General features: G+C 43.9%; 1 protein-coding gene across 2 annotated transcripts in view; it reads right to left on the bottom strand.

The window, feature by feature from the left end:
- Window positions 1–9,548, bottom strand: part of ITPR2 (inositol 1,4,5-trisphosphate receptor type 2) — a 259,178-nt gene extending 249,630 nt beyond the window's left edge. Inside the window, exon 1 of one of the 2 annotated variants that reach the window (XM_072765722.1) lies at window positions 9,297–9,548. In XM_072765722.1, the coding sequence (XP_072621823.1) occupies window positions 9,297–9,388 (92 nt within the window). In that variant the 5' untranslated portion in view covers window positions 9,389–9,548. The remainder of the gene's footprint in view (window positions 1–9,296) is intronic. The other variant, XM_072765723.1, reaches the window with a different exon arrangement.
- Between the last annotated feature and the right edge of the window lie 7,466 nt (window positions 9,549–17,014).

Below are 17,014 nucleotides of genomic sequence, written 5' to 3'. Positions count from 1 at the left end.
GGCAATGGCTACACAACACTTAAATCTGATTAATGCTTACACCTGAAATGGTTAAGATGGTAAAATGTATGTTAAATATATTTTCCCACAGTTATGATTTAGAAAAGCACTAAGAAGTTACCGTTAATCTACCCACTAAGCAAGCGGTGATCTAAGCTCACACTCCTCTTAGCTCTCCCGCACCCACACCAGACTGCCTGGAAGCTGGCAGAAATCAGAGAGCCCTGCTCAGTGACTTCTCTGGTAATTAAACCTGGCACTATCACTTCTTTCATTCACATAAGTGAATAATCCAAATGGACCCAAATTCCATCACTTGATATTCTGAAATTTAAGAAGAAAGATGTAGAGTATAGGAATTGTTGGATCCAACTCATGTGAATGGCAGGACTCGAGAGAGAAAGTTCTGCTCTACAGATTCCCACAGCAGCCCTGGGTTTCGGCCTTTCTTATTGCTCAGTTGTTGAGCTCATCATTCAATTTCTTGGAGTTCCTCCAGTATCCTTATAATTAACATTTCCTTCTTTGCTTAAGCTAGCCAGGGATGGTTTCTGTTCCTTACAAACAAAAGAACCTTACTTCTTTTTTTTTTTAAGAACCTTACTTCTAATATATTTTACAGACTTTTGATTCTTAGGCTTTAACCATGTGGGAAAATAATATGCAAGTATCTTTTGCTTTCCAAGTCTTTTGGGCTTTTGAGACAGGGTGGTGAGAATTAGGATAGCAAAGGATACTGATATACTGTTTTTTCAAGAGTTCCAAGACAACTCAGTACAAGGTTTGTAAATAATGTAATTAAATGTGAGTTCGAACATGAGTTGGAGATCACTTTATTCTCTGCAATTTTTACAAAACAACAGGTTCCCTCTCCACCCCACCCCCATCAGAAAGTAGAGCATTCCTATGACACCTTTCATAAACCAAACTGAAATAAAGCAAAGAAGCAATTACCATTTCATAAATGCAAAAATCCTCTTTGGATTTCTTTCAGTTAGTGAAAACAAGTATTAATGTAGGTTTTTTTTTAATGGGGTAAAGTGAACTTTCAGAGAGCAGGAGACATCTGTAATATACTTTGATTTGCCACTAGAAAAGTCAATCAACAACTTTATCGTCCAGTTTTATATTTTGGTTTTTCTGTGAGTTTTGTTTCTTTATGCTCTTATAATTAGCTCTGATTATCCATGTAATTCCTTGCATAATATGAAGAATCCTCTTTTCAATAGGAGATAAGATGTGGAGAGTAGTAATATCTGCTCTTAGTGACTGTTTCAAGATTAGTCATTACCACAAGGTATTGGAGCACTAAATATCTAGGAATTACTTAATTAAAAACTTCAGTTTTCAGGACGCCTGGGTGGCTCAGCGGTTAAGCGCCTGCCTTTGGCCCAGGGCGAGATCCTGGAGTCCCTGGATCAAGTCCCACATCAGGCTCCCTGCATGGAGCCTGCCTCTCTCTCTGCCTATGTCTCTGCCTCTCTCTCTCTCTCTCTCTCTCTCTCTCTCCCTCTCTCCCTCTGACTCTCATAAATAAATAAAAATCTTAAAAAAAAAAAATTTCAGTTTTCTTTAGGACTCTGTTGAGGAATTGTTTTTGGAAAACTAATACATAACAAAAGTCCAGCATTTTATAAATTTCACAAAGAAATTTTTATGAGAATATTTTAATAGCTCAAACACCTTACTAATTAATAGATAGAAGAAGCTCAATAACACATTTGAATTCTAAGAATTTAGACATGTATTCAAGTTATGCTTTGTTCACTCCTTAAGTCTTTTTCTGCATTCATAGGAACCTATGAAAGGTATTCTATACCATGTGGGAATGTGTGTGTGTGTGTCTGTGTGTGTGTGTCTGTGTGTGTGTGTGTGTGTGTGTGTGTGTGTGCTGAACAGTCACAGGCAGCAGGAGGCAAAAAGTCAGAGGGTCTGAACCAAACATCTTACAATTGGTAATAAGGATAAAATATGTTCTTATATCATTTCTTCTATTTCTTCATATCTCAAAAGTATCAAATTATTTGCTTTCCTTTTTGGAGCTATCAAAATGGACAGTAAAATTTCACCAAGCTTCTTTCTAAATGGAAGAAAAAAGTACCAAGAATACATGTTCAAATTATGGGTATAGACTTGAGACAAATATCCATCCTAAAGATCTTTCAAAGTTCTGCTTAAATACCACCTCCTTCTAGAAGCCCTCTCTAGGTCATACCAGCCAGAAGCAATGAATCCTCTTCTGACTTCATAATAACACTGTTTTTAATCATCTTTATGACATTTTAAAAGAATTGCCTTATGTTGTGGTTATTCAATATCAATCTTACCTCCATCACTAAATAGTTACTACACTGATTTCACAAATATTTATAAAACAGGAATTGTGTGAGGTGCTAGGCAACAAAGATTAAAATGACAGTTCCTTACTTCGTGGTAATTACAGCACTGAGAGCAAAGAAGGTGTCAGTACATTTACTCTCCCATAGATCTTCGCCAAGTTCTCAAACGAATCTACTTACTACAAATTCTCAAAGACAGTTTTATTTTATTTTTTTTTTCAAAGACAGTTTTAGTTTTGGAGATAATAATTAAACACCGTTTAAGATCTAGGATCTCTGGGCGTCTGGGTGGCTCAGTTGGTCAACGGTCTGCCTTTGGCACAGGTCATGATTTCAGGGTCCTGGGACTGAGTCCTACCTTGGGCTCCCAGTTTAGCAGAGAGTCTGTTTCTCCCTCTTCCCCTCACCCTTCCTCCCTCCATTCTCTCTCTTTCTCTCAAATATATATAATCTTTAAAAAAAATCTAAGGACGCCTGGGTCTCAGCAGTTGAGCGTCTGCCTTCGGCTTAGGGCGTGATCCCAGAGTGCCGCGTTCAAATCCCACATTGGGCTCCCCGCATGGAGCCTGCTTCTCTGTGTGTCTCTCGTGAATGAATGAATGAATGAATGAATGAATAAATAAATAAATAAATAAATAAATAAACTTAAAAAAAAATCTAGCCTCTCTTCCTACTGTATCCCAAGCACATAATCAGGACTCATTAAATATTTGTTGAATGAATTAATTATTCCATCTGCAACATGCTCCTGCATAAACAACATCACAAGTTACCAGGCTTGATTCACGATGCAAACACATTTTCAATTTTATGATTAAATTTTTTTTCTAAATAACCTCATAATTTAACTTATTCTCAATTCAGGGTTGGATTTCTGTGGATGTATGTTGTATAAACTATAAAATAACTATTGTTAGCCAATTATTAATTTGAATTTTGAAAAAGCTAATCCATCCATTTTGAAGATACTTAATGAAAACATTTCAATTATTCATACACAAAAAGAAATCCTTCACAAACTATTGCCTATAGATGCTGACTCAGGAAATAAAAGTACCATAGTGACTACTAAGATTACAAACAGGAACAAGTCAGCCATGCTAAAAAGCATGCTTCTTGCATGTGTAAACAGACTTCTAAAATAAAACAAACTATCTATTTAGTGCATAAGTTAAACCAATCATTCATAATTGCTCAGCATTACTGGCCAGACAAACATTTTTCCATAATACATTTTCAATGCCAATGATAGCAAATAATAGGAAAAAATTTGGCTATGGTAGACATAGAATCATCTATTTCAGCAACACAGATGCTAGTTTATAGTTTTCCTAGTTCATAGTTTTCCTTCACTGCCCATGACCAGGACAATAATTTATTTATGCTTTTTAAGGTAAATACTGTTGACCAACAGTAATAAAAAATCTTTAAAAATATCGTTTTCACTTTAACTAACTCTCCTGACTATACCAGTAATAGATGTTTAATTAAAGAAACATATATAGAATCTGGGAGATACAAGAGATACAAAAATGAAAATAAAAATCACCTATCCATTCACCATGAGTGCCACCAGTGCTTACTATGCTGCTCTATTTTCTTTCCCTATTTTCTATACATATTGTTTTGTATTTCTTTAATTAGAATTACGGTTTTCTGAAGGCATATATTGAAAACTTTCCTATTTAAATCTGCATGAGGGTAGAAAGGTAACCACAAAAAAAGGCATCAATACCTTTGAAAGGCAGTTTTATCCATTAAATGAATGAATGATCATAAAATTTCACTTCTCATTGTAATCTGATGATGTTACCAAAAACTGGTGTTTAAAAAAAAAAAAAAGAAGAAAAGTCATTCGGCTATTGTGCTATAATTTTGTCATAGAAGTCCACTATTACTTATTCTTCTAGATTTATATATGAAGACACACCCTGTGCCTGGAATTTCAGTTTTAAATTATGAGTCTATAGTATTCTATTTTCTGTGAGTTATCTATATTCCATCTGTACAAAAACAGTTCCAAGGGAAAAATGTGCTTATGAAATGTGCTACCTATGCCAAAAAAAAAAAATCTTCTGTTAAACCCAGAATAAGGCTAAGCACTTTTCTGTGAATTCTAGTCTATCAGAACGAAGCATCAGGGGCCTTTGAGGAGGGATGGTTGTTTACCTGCCTGAGCTCTCTCCACAAAAGAGGGTCAAAAAGAATGACTTCTAAGTTTATGAAACAGTCAACCTTTTAGCTTAAAATAGACTTTATGTTCGCCACTTAAGAAAGTGTCTCTGTACTTGAGCAGATTTCAAGTTCCATAACATGACACTACTAACCCTTAGACTTTCCAAAACAACCAAGTATTCAAGATTCTACGGTCTTCTTCCTCCCCACTGAACAGGGCATGCAAATATTCAATGGATTTTTAGATATTTTGATCACAATAACATATGCCTTAGCCAAAACAAAGTTACATTTACATAGCTAATGATAGCAGGAAATACTGGCTGTTAATCTGAAGGCTTCTATTTGGAAGACTAAAGATAACTTAAAAACTATTCTGAAATAAAACTGGACCATAACCATTCCTTGCTTCATCTATTTGACTCTTCACTGATCAGATAGTCCTAGTAAGGGAAAGATTTTTAAAACTATAATAAGAGTAGCATAATTCAATGACAAAAAGAAGATGATAATAAAACAAATCTGCAAATATTTAAATATCAAAAACGTTAACCGGAGCGGGACTGTAACTTGGAACAATAAAAGGCACACATTTGCAGTTTCATTCATCCCAGGAACGAATTATAAACTATGTGACACACCACCACCCTACCTCACGTCTGCCATTGAACATGGAAACAAAGGCACTGAAAAGTTCACTGAATTGGCCAAAATCAAGCAGAAAGTAAAAATAGGGCCCCAACCTTTTGGCACGCTGGCTAAGAGACTCTGAAGGTGCTTTGCAGTCACTGCATCAGTGACTAAGGCATTAACTAGTGGGTGTTGATTCTTAGTAGATCCTATGATGAAATTTCAAACCAAAGGCAGCAATCACTTACACACACACACACACACACACACACAGATGCATACATGTCATCTGCTAAACCTCTCAATCCTATGGAGGATGGATAATGACGGAGTTAAATACCTTTTCCCTGATTCTATCCCACCCATCCCGGAAGTTCTGCTATGCTCATTCCCACTCTATGGCATCTAACCACTGGTCAAGTGGATGGACCCAGAAATATGAAGTGTCCGATATGGCAACAGCCAGCAAAGTCAGTCTCAGGATAACGAAACTTTAAAAGAACAGAAGGAACAATTACCACTGCATTTGAAATCGTACAGCAGATTCCAAAATCCCCCCCTTCCCTTTAAAAATTAAAGATGACAATCCTAAAATGTACCATTAGCAAAAAAATTTTTACAATATATGTTCATTCTCTAGGATCTTCATTCTCTAGGATTTATTTTTTTTTATTTTTTTTATTATTTATTTATGATAGTCACAGAGAGAGAGAGAGAGAGGCAGAGACACAGGCAGAGGGAGAAGCAGGCTCCATGCACCGGGAGCCCGACGTGGGATTCGATCCTGGGTCTCCAGGATCGCGCCCTGGGCCAAAGGCAGGCGCCAAACCGCTGCGCCACCCAGGGATCCCCATTCTCTAGGATTTAAAGCAGTCCTCTGGCGCCTAGGTGGCTCAGTCAGTTAAGCGTCTGCCTTCAGCTCAGGTCATGATCCAGGGGTCCTGGGATCCAGCCCGGTTTCAGGCTCCCTGCTCGGTGGGGAACCAGCTTCTCCCTCTCCTTCCCCCTCTCCCTCTTCATCTCCCTCTCCCTCTGCCACTCTCTCTTCTCATGCTCTCTCTCTCTCCCTCTTAAATAAATAAAATCTATAAATAAATAAATAAATAAATAAATAAATAAATAAATAAGCAGTTTTCCTTAAATCAATTTTTTTGGTTTTTTAAATTTATTTATTCATGAGAGGCACAGAGAGAGAGAGGCAGAGACATAGGTAGAGGGAGAAGCAGGTTTCCTGTGGGGACCCCAGTGGGGGACTCAATCCCAGGACCCCAGGATCACGACATGAGCCAAAGGCAGATGCTAAACTACTGAGCCATCCAGGCATCCCTCCTTAAATCAATATAATCGTTTCCTAAATAGGTCTTTAGATGAAAAGTTAAGTTAGAAAATACAAACTGGAAAAAAAAAGAAAATACAAACTGGGCCCCTTTTGCACCTATACAAGCTGGGAGTATAACACTTCAGTCAGCAACAAACGGATTCAGAAACACCAGGTAAGTATTGGTTAAAGAATAACCGGAGAAAAAAAGAGGAAATGCAAATCCTTGCAACTGGGACATTCTAATTTTCACAGACTTGAAAAATCGAACTTAGAAGCTGGGTCACAGAGCCTATGAAAATCTTCCCACACTTCCAGTAGGAAGTACCTCTGAGAAGCCTGCTAAACTCTCACAGAGTGAACCTGATTTTTTTTTTTTTCAGCAGAAAAATTCATTACCTTATTGCAAAACTTCCTTAAAGCTAAGTAGAACAATGCATATCCTCCAAAACTCCCTTCCACACCAAATGTTAAGAGCAAACAAAATTTCTTTACAGACAAGTACCTTTACCAAGAATTACCTTGAAATGCTGTGTAAATTAAGTTCTCATTAACTACTCCCTCAGACTGAATTTGAAAAACCACCATGCTATCAAGTGTCAAGCAGATAAAGAGCTAACACAGCAATCAGAAACTTTAAAACAAATTTTTAGCTCCCCAAGTTAGAGAAAAAGAATATCCAAAGCACCCAGCTTCACCAGGGGCAGCATTTCTAAAGATCCTTCCTCACCTTAGAATGGAACTGCTCAGAGGTCTTGTCATAGGAACCTCAACAAGACTCGGTTTGTTAACAGAACATTACTATTACACACATCCTAAGGAAACTCAGTCTTCAAAACACCAGCAAGAAATACTGGATACAGATAAATATTTCTAGAAACATATGCCTCATTAAAGGTCGAGCTTACTTTTATCAAGGCTTTATTTTTATTATGATGTGTAACCAAAGAAACACACACTTTGCTGGGAATCTGGAGACAGGGTTACGGCTTCAGCTTTGGGTATTAATGTCTTGATTCTTAGGCGAGTCGTTTCGTTTCTTTTCCCCTCGGTTCCTTGATCTCTAAAATGAGCAGGAGAGACTGCACAACCGCTAGAGTTGCAGCTTCCTGATTTACCATCTCTAGCCCCATGTGTGTATAGGTACACAAACACATACCTTTGCTGAACAAGATACTACAAAAACATGGCCTTTTATTTGTCTAGGTTGTATGCTCTATTCCTAGTCCTTTTCATTATTTTGTCTGCAAGTGTAACTATTGCTCACAGTCACCAAGGTAGTGATAATTACAATAGCTAACACCTACCAAAGGGCTTTTTATGTGCCAGGTATTGTGCTAAGCATTTTACATGTATTAACTCCCTTCTTCCTCACCACGGCCCTCTGAGGCAGAAACCACTTTCATTCCCATTTTCAGACATGAGGAAACTGAGATACAGAGCAATTTTGTAACTTTGCTCAGGGTCCTAAGGTTCACATGTGGATTCGCCAGGATCTGACCCTAAACATTTTGGGCCTGGGCATTTCCTGCTTAACCACCACCCAGAGAGTCTATGATGGGAAAAGGTGAAGTGCAGCCCAGTTCATCTGCAAAACGTTGCTGGGGTTGCAAAACCTGACCCGATACTGTCAGGAACAAACCCAACACAGACATTTGGCCATTGATACATTTTTCTTCCAAACTTCAGTTTCACAATTAACATCCGCCTTACAGGGATAACATTATATCCCCCTGCCTTCCTTCCCCGGTTAGGGGAGATGCACAATGAACACAAGCTGTTTTAAGTCCTGGTGACTTCCTCGTCCCCTGTCACTCCGTTATAATACGGCTCACAGTCACGGTCCAAGGACACTGCATGTTCCGTCATGTGCCCTAAAACCTAACAGCAGAAAACAGTGACCAACCAGGAGTGGAAACACCAGTTCCGCAGCCTGAAATCTGGAAGACGGGGCAGTCTTAAGTACTGAGACCACAAAGTAACCAAAATGAAATAAAAATAAAAAGAAAGAAAGAAATGCGTGCGCATCAAAATGCACCGCCCTGTGCATTTAAGCTGCTAACCGGCATTCACAGTCAGGACAGAGAGAAAATACCAGTAATCAAGGAAGTCCTATTTCAGCAAGTAGCACATGCTATGTTTACAGACATATTTCCCCCATTCATAAATCAACTCGAGTCTCCAGAGCCCTGCACTCGGCTGAGCTCCAGGAGAGGTTGAGGACTTCAGTGGGCCAAGGCCCGAGAAGGGGAAAAGCCCGTCCGAGCTCTGGAACCCAGGAGGCCCTTGGGGACCCGTGAGGGGTCACAGCGCTGCCCCCGTCCCTAGGCCACCCCTGACGCCGGGCCAAGTCCCCGTTTGGCACAGCCCAGAGAAAACTACTCCAGCGGGGACGGGACGGCGAGCCACCCCGCGAGGGCAAAGCCACACTTTGGGGCTCCCGGCAGCGCTCCGCGGGCTCGGCTCCCAGGCCGGCCCGGGCACCGAGGGGGCTCCAGGGCGGTCGAGGCGCGCGTCTGCCGCACCCCCAAGGGGACGCAGACTTGTCCACCCAAACGCCCCGTGCAGGAGCGGAGGAGACTTCTTGGCGAGGGCCCTGTCTCGGGGCTCTCGAATCACTTCCTCCTTCTCTGCCGCGGCTCTGAGCTCGGATGACGAAGCGGCTGGGAAAGCCTCGCCTCCCGGGGCAGCTCCCCGCCGGCGCGCAGCGAGCGCCCGGGCGCAGTCCGCGGGGAGCCCCGGCCGCGCCGCCAGGACCCCGGGGCGGGGGCGCGGGGGCGCGCGCGCGCGCGGGCGGGCAGGGCTGGGGGCCGGCGCCCCCGCCCCCGGCTTACCCCAGGGTGCTGATGAAGCCGTTGACCGAGCCCTCCGCGTACAGGGACACGATGTCCCCTATGTAGAGGAAGCTGGACATCTTATCGGACATGCTGCTTCATGCTCCGGAGCGCACGTCCCTCCTCTTCCCTCGCCCTCGCCGCCCTCTCCGGGCCGCCGCGGCGGCAGAGGCGGATCGGAGCGCGCGGCGGCAGCGCCCACGGCGGCGGCGGAGGGCACGGCCCGGTGACCGGGTGGCGGCGCCCAGCCCCGCCCGCCCCGCCCGCCGCGCCGCGCTCCCCGCGACCTGCCGCCCGCGCGCCCCGAGGGCCGCAGCCGCCGCCTCCCGCAGGTTTCCTGTTCCTTTCAGAAGTTCGGGCCCCGCACCTTCGCCTCCTCCCGCCCCCGCCGCGCCCCCTCCCCGCCCTGCGCCCCCGCGCGCCCGGCCCCGCCGCCCGGTGGGTGCCGCCGGCGCCGAGCCCCTCGGTCCCCTCGGGGGAATCTTCGGACCAGGTGGCGAGGCCCGTCGGGCGGAGGGGAGGAGGGGAGCAGGGGAGCAGGGGCGCCCGGAGGGGCGGGAGGCCAATCAGCGAGCGGCGGCCGGGGGCGGAGCCGGGCCGGGGCGGGGCGGCGCTGCCGGGCCCGGCCACCCGGGGAGCGGGGCGCGGGGGCGAGCGGCGGTCCCCGCGGGGACGGCGAGGGGCGGCGGGGCCGGCACGTCTCCCCCGCTGTGGAGGGGCCGGGGGGCGCCCACTGGCCTCGGCGCGGGCGCGGGGGAGCGCGGGGTGCGCTGAGCCTGCTGAACGCCTGGAGATGAAAAGGTGGAGCCGGAGCCCCCCGGACGGGGCGCGGGGGCGGGGGTGCTGTCGGAGGGAGAGGAAGGTGTGGAAGTCAGGCGGGAAGCACAAATAAAAACAAATGCATAATAAAGACAGAGGGAAAGGGGGAAGGAAGGAAGGAAGGAAGGAAGGAAGGAAGGAAGGAAGGATCGATCTCCATCTATTTGAAGGAAGGAAGGGAGGCAGGGAGGGAGAATGGATGGGTCTGTATCTATTTGAAGGAAGGAAGGATGGATGGATGGATGGATGGATGGATGGATCTGTATCTATTTGAAGGAAGGAAGGAAGGATGGATCTGTATCTATTGGAAGGAAGGAAGGCGGGGAAGGAGGATGGATCTGTATCTATTTGAAGGAAGGAAGGGAAGAAGGATCTGTATCTATTGGAAGGGAGGAAGGAAGGAAGGAAGGAAGGAAGGAAGGAAGGAAGGAAGGAAGGATCTGTATCTATTTGAAGGGAGGGAGGGAGGATGGATGGATCTGTATCTATTTGAAGGAAGGGAGGGAAGAAAGATCTGTATCTATTGGAAGGAAGGAAGGAAGGATGGATCTGTATCTATTTGAAGTATGTAGTTTTGGATTTTCTCTCCAGTATATGGCTTTAGTGAAACTTGACCAGTCAGCAGATGTCCAGGTGGACGCAAACCTCAATGGAGGTAAACGTCACTTGGCCACTTGGCTGAGCCAGCAATTCTTGCAGCCAACCGGTGCGGTGAACCTCGTCTGGCCTCCAAGGACACGCCTCCTCTGCTTCCTTAACTCATAGCCCAGGTTGAACCTTCCACCTCTGTGAGCCCGCTGTCACCATCCCACTGACAATCTTCGTGTCCTTACCTGTTAAGCAGCTGAGTGTTAAAGCCATAACGGTCACAGATGAAAGTGGTGGCAAGACACGTTTGCAGACCTGTTGCTTTTGTATCCCTCATCTTATCATTTTAGAAGCCTTTTGCCCTACCTTTCTGGAAGACCTGGAGAAGGCAAACTCTTTTTTGAACGTGGATTATGACACTAGCAGCCCGATCAAAGAATTGGGTCCTCAGTAATCTCCACAGAGCAAAGTTTACAGAAAGGCAGAGGAACTCAAGGCTGGCAGAGGGATGTATGTCAAATTGTGCAACTGACCAAAACTTAAATTATAGTTCAGAAATGTCTCACATGTCTTACGGTACATACATGGGTTTGGTTGAGACTTATAATCACTCGATGGAATATGAAAGAAGAGTATGCTTAATATTCAAATGTGTGTGTTTAGAAAGCCTGCAGGAAAGAATAGAGTGTGAGACTCAGAATCCAGGAAATGCCCCCGCCCCTAGCAAAGCCTGTAAGTGTTGAGATAAACTGGACCCAGTCATCATCCTACCATGCAGCTGATAGATCTCTTTAGTTCTGTGTTCTCCTTTGGAAAAGGGTACTTAGCAACTTAGAAATGCCTGTTACAGGATAGAAACCCTCCTCTGTCTACATATTACTGTTTGGGGCCTCCGAGACGTTGTACATGAACTATTTAAAAGCTTCAGGGGGAACATAATAATGACCCTGGAAACAGAGGTTTCTATTTATCCGTGAGATTTGTGTATTACATTCTATCATTGCCCATCCTGCACAGTCCTGTGCCATACATGTAATGGATGCTCAACAATTATTGCTCAAAGTCATAAATGTTTTTCCTTGGGTATTGAAATGCTTAAACACTGCTAGTGGAAATGTAAGATGGCACAGCACTTTGGAAGACAGTTTGGGACTTCCTCAAAAAGTTGGTAACATGGAGTTACCATTTGAAACCCAGAAAACCCATCTCTAGGTATATATATCCAAGAGAAATGAAACCACATATATATGTACACAAAACTTGTACACAAATCTTCATAGTAGCTTTATTCATAAAAGCCCAAAGTGGAAATTTCCCAAACGTCCATCAATTAATGAATAGATAAGCACAATGGAACACTATTTGACCATAAAAAGGAATGAAGTACTAATTCATGCAACAACATGGATGAACCTTAAAACAATTCTTCTAGGTGAAAGAAATCAGACATAAAGATCATATATGATCCTATTTATATGAACTGTCATATTTGCCAGAATAGGCAAATCCATGGAGATAAAAAGAGCTTGGAGTAGGTAAGTAAAGTGCACAAGGTTTCTTTTTGGGAAGCCAAAAATGTTATAAAATTAATTGTACAACTCTGTGACTATATTAAAACCTACTTTAAAAAAAAACTAAATTGTGCACTTTAAATGGATGAGTTGTGGTATATGAATTATATCTCAATAAGGTTTTTAGGGGAAAAGTCAGTGGAGGGGCGCCTAGGTGGCTCAGTCGCCTAAGTGTCTGCCTTCAGCTCAGGTCATGATCCCACATCGGGCTCCCTGCTCAGTCAGAAGCCTGCTTCTCCCTCTCCCTTTCCCTCTCTCTCCTGCTCACACTCTCTCTCTCTCAAATAAATCTTTTTAAAAATCAGTGGAAAAGAAACAGTCTCGTGAGGGGAAATGGAGAGGAATAAAAGGTAAGTTTAAAAAGAGACTCAAAAAGCATTCTTCAAACTTACACTTGTGGTCAGCATCTTTTTTTTCTTTAACCTGATCTCCGTGCCCTTGGTCCCAACCAACACCTTTGGACAAGGGTGGCCTCATATCCAGCTGCTCAGACCGGAAAAAGGTGTTAGAGTACAACTGAAAAGAATTCAGTGAAACTCCAGGTGGGGTAAGACTATTAATTTCTCACTAATCATCTGGCTAACTCTGCAAGGTCAAAGATGTCCCAGCTTCCAATGGAAATCACCTTCTGCTTTTTTTTTTTTTTAAACTAAACTCTACCCCCACATGGGGCTCCAACTCACCACCTGAGATCAAGAATTGCATGCTCTACTGACTGAGCCAGCCAGGTGCCTCCAGCAACCACCTTTTTCATCAAACAGCTTTGCCAACCTCTTAAGAATCCACGCACCAAGTTTTAGAGTCATTTTTATTCCTTTATCTATTTCTTCCTCTTCTATTATCTCAGATATGTTTGTTTCCTTTTGACCTTGCCCACTATCCTTGCTCATTCTGTACTGTTGCTCATCATGGTCCCCATCCCCACCCTTGCGGTCTCCCCTGCCCCACCGTCCTCACGGCAAACCAGCACTCCCTCCTTACAAAGTTGATCTGATCAAAACTTTTCAAACTTACAATGATACTCCACTATCTACAGAAGGAAGGTCAAAGACCCTAACCTGGGACGCCTGGGTGGCTGAGCGATGGAGCGTCTGCCTTCGGCCCAGGGTATGATCCTGTAGTCCGAGGATCGAGTCCCACATCAGGGTCCCTGCATGGAGCCTGCTTCTCCCTCTGCCTCTGTCTCTGCCTCTCTCTGCGTGTCTCTCACGAATAAATAAATAAAATCTTAAAAAAAAAAAAGTCCCTAATCTCTCATGAATAAATAAATAAAATCTTAGGGGATCCCTGGGTGGCGCAGCGGTTTGGCGCCTGCCTTTCGCCCAGGGCGCGATCTTGGAGACCCGGGGTCGAATCCCATGTGGGGCTCCCGGTGCATGGAGCCTGCTTCTCCCTCTGCCTGTGTCTCTGCCTCTCTCTCTCTCTCTCTCTCTCTCTGTATGACTATCATAAATAAATAATAATAAAAAAAAAAGTCCCTAACCTGCCAGAGTGATTACTAGACGTTGTGAACATCGGTCCATTGGATCTCCTGTGCTGAGAATACAAGACACGTCGTCATGGCCCAGCGTTCTGGGTGTTCCATGATCCAGTCTCCTTCTCCTTTTCTAACCTGGGTTTCTACTCTTCCACTCCTGATGTCCTCACAGCAAGTTCAACTTCCCACATACAAGCTAGCTCTTTCAGTTCCATGTCTCTGAGTGTGATGTCGCCCTCTGCCAGAAATTCCTCCTCCTCCTTCCCGTCTCCCTCCTCTGCCTATTCAAGCTCCACCTCCCCAGTAAGGCTTTGCAGATAGTGCCAAGGCCATGTTCTCACTCTTCATCAATTCCCATAGCCAGGCCACCCTGCCTCTAACATTTGTGGGTCTCCAGGACAAGAGTAATTGGGGACCCTTGTAATATATAATATAGTCTGAATATTAAAAGTTGCAAAATAAGCTAATAAACTTTTACAGGTAGTATAGGGAAAACTGGCCTACATTTCCAAGTTCTTCCTATCTACATCCCTGCACACATCAGTCCTTGACCACTTCTTGGGCCACCCCTCCACACAACAGATGTGCAGTCTACACTTGGGAAGGTTGGGTAAGGGACCATCTATGTGTGGGATTCTTGGGTCTCAGATACCCAGAACATATTCTAGAAGTAGGAGGAAACTCAGGCTGCTGGTGGTCATGTCTCCTTGGTCCACAACAGGGCCCTCTAAAACTCAGAGCCCAGGACAGGAACTCAGTTGCCCTGTCAAAGGGCACATCTCTTTTCAGGTATCACTCAATACTTTCCACCTTGCTTTCTTGTTATTTCCATACATCTTGAGCCATACCAAACTAAGCATTCTGAGAATGAGATCGGTGTCTAATTCACATTTTATCCCTTATCCCCCAGCAGTCCTCATTTAGGACTTCAATAAAGAGCTGATAGATTAATGTAACAAGAAATAATGGATGGGGAATTTCTTTTTTAGAGAAAGAGATCACATACTTGAAAGCAGGGGTGGGGGGGCAAGGGGCAGGAGGCAGACCGAGAAAGAAAGAGATCATCTTAAGCAGACTCCACACTGAGCAAGAAGCCCCACTCAGGGCTTGATCTCATGACCCTCAGATCATGACCTTAACCGAAATCAAGAGTTGGACACTTAACGGACTGAGCCACGAGGCATCCCTGATATGGAATTTTTTAACGCTTAAGGATTTTTATTATCTCTGAGAAGAACAGCAGTATATGTGACAAACATCAATTCGACCAAATGGCATTCAAAGAATCTCCTGTGCTGAGAATATTAATCTCTTCAGCAAAAGCCCAGTCATCATTGCCCTAAAAAAAATCTATGGAAGAGGACGGAAAGCCCAGGTGGCTTAGCAGTTTAGCGCCACCTTCGGCCCAGGGCCTGATCCTGGAGACCCAGGATAGAGTCCTGCATCAGGCTCCCTACAGGGAGCCTGCTTCTCCCTCTGCCTTTGTCTCTGCCTCTCTCTCTCTGTGTCTCTCTTGAATAAATAAATAAAATCTTTTAAAAAAAAGAGAGAGAGAGAGGTAACAAATAGAGTATAGCATAGTATTATAATATTTGAAGTGTTTAAAAAAATATATTTGAAGTGTTTACTCCCAAAGACTGATTATATGAAAAAATTAGTGTCCAGTTAAACATTCTTCCATCAGAGATATTTACAGGGTGGTTTATATTCACTGTTGACTTGGATATCCTCAGATCAAGACTAGAAGTGAAAGGGTTTGTAATCTGTGATCCATCAACTGATTCATGAAGAGATTTCCTCATTTCCTGTCTTGCACTAAATATAATTTTTTTAAAGATTTTATCTATTTATTCATGAGACACACAGAGAGAGGGAGAGAGAGGCAGAGACACAGCAGAGGGAGAAGCAGGCTCCAGGCAGGGAGCCCGATGCGGGACCCGATACCGGGTCTCCAGGATCACACCCTGGGCCGAAGGCAGGTGCTTAATTGCTGAGCCACCCAGGGATCCCCATAAATATAATTTTAATATATAACTGGCTTATTGAGGGGCACCTGGGTGGCTTAGTGGTTGAGCATCTGCCTCTGGCTCAGGTTGCGATCCTGGGGTCCTGGGATCAAGTACCGTATCAGGAATCCTGCAGGAAGCCTGCTTCTCTCTTGGCCTATGTCTCTACCTCTTTCTCTCTGTGTCTCTCATGAATAAATAAATTAAAAATAGTAACTGGCTTATTAAGCAGTCTGCCTCCTGAAGTACAAATAAAATATGAGTTTTTAAATCACTGCCTTGCAACATCAAAACTACATATCTGTTCCTTAATGATATTTCAACAACATCCCTTGGATTTGGTTATTTTCAGCTATTAAATATACACTCATGGCCCCATTCCAGGTCAGTTTAAAATGTTGGTCTCATCTCTTCCAAACTTCCTTAGATTAATGAGGCAGCCATGAGGAAGGGAGTATGGGGCTATTCTTTTAATCCTATCCATACATCTTCACATTTGATCTCCTTCCATGTTGAGATAGGGAAGTAGGATCATGAGGAAATGGACAAACATCATTCTGAACTGAGCGTGTGATTCAGTCATCTTGACTCTTGCTGTTTGGCCAACCCTGACTGGTTGCATTCAGGTAGGTGTCAAATGTTAGCTCTCTATTGGGCCCATGGGTGACGTTTTTAGCAGCTCTTAAGGATTTCTGGGCATAGTTCTTTGAAGTGGGTGAGCTGCCCCTGGCCTGACTTCTTCCAAACCCCTGTAACTCCATCATTGACAGTATATTCCACAGGCAGACCTCCTCTTGAGTGGAATTCTAGCAAACATGTTCTCCTTTTGACCATGGGAGATGCAAGCAGGATCTGTTTTATGGTTGTGCAACCTGCGCTGTAGCCCATTGTCCAGTGCTTAAAAGAGCCCCATTCTTGGTTTGATGGGGCTGGCACCATCTTGAAAGTCTCATTTTTTTTTGAAAGTCTCATTTTTGAACAAGAGGTCCCACATTTTCATTTGCACTGGGCCCTGAAAATTATATAGCCAACTCTAGATTCAGACATCCCTACTGAGCCAGAGTGGGCATACAAAATACTCCACTAGCCCCTCATCCCATCAATCTTTCCATCTCTCTTCAATTCTCTTTCCCTTCTCAGACAGATCAGCAAGTCTGACATACCAAGTTGCCTCCAATTAGGAGATTCAAGGCCAGGACTCCTTGTCTTATGAGCGCTACCACTCTTTACATGTTCCCTCCAAAACATTATCCATGG

The sequence above is a fragment of the Vulpes vulpes genome, chromosome 8 (genome assembly GCF_048418805.1).
Source record: "Vulpes vulpes isolate BD-2025 chromosome 8, VulVul3, whole genome shotgun sequence".
In the NCBI taxonomy this organism is placed as follows: Eukaryota; Metazoa; Chordata; class Mammalia; order Carnivora; family Canidae; genus Vulpes; species Vulpes vulpes.
The sequence above is the reverse complement of the archived record's forward strand: the minus strand, read 5'-3'. Positions and strand labels throughout refer to the sequence as shown.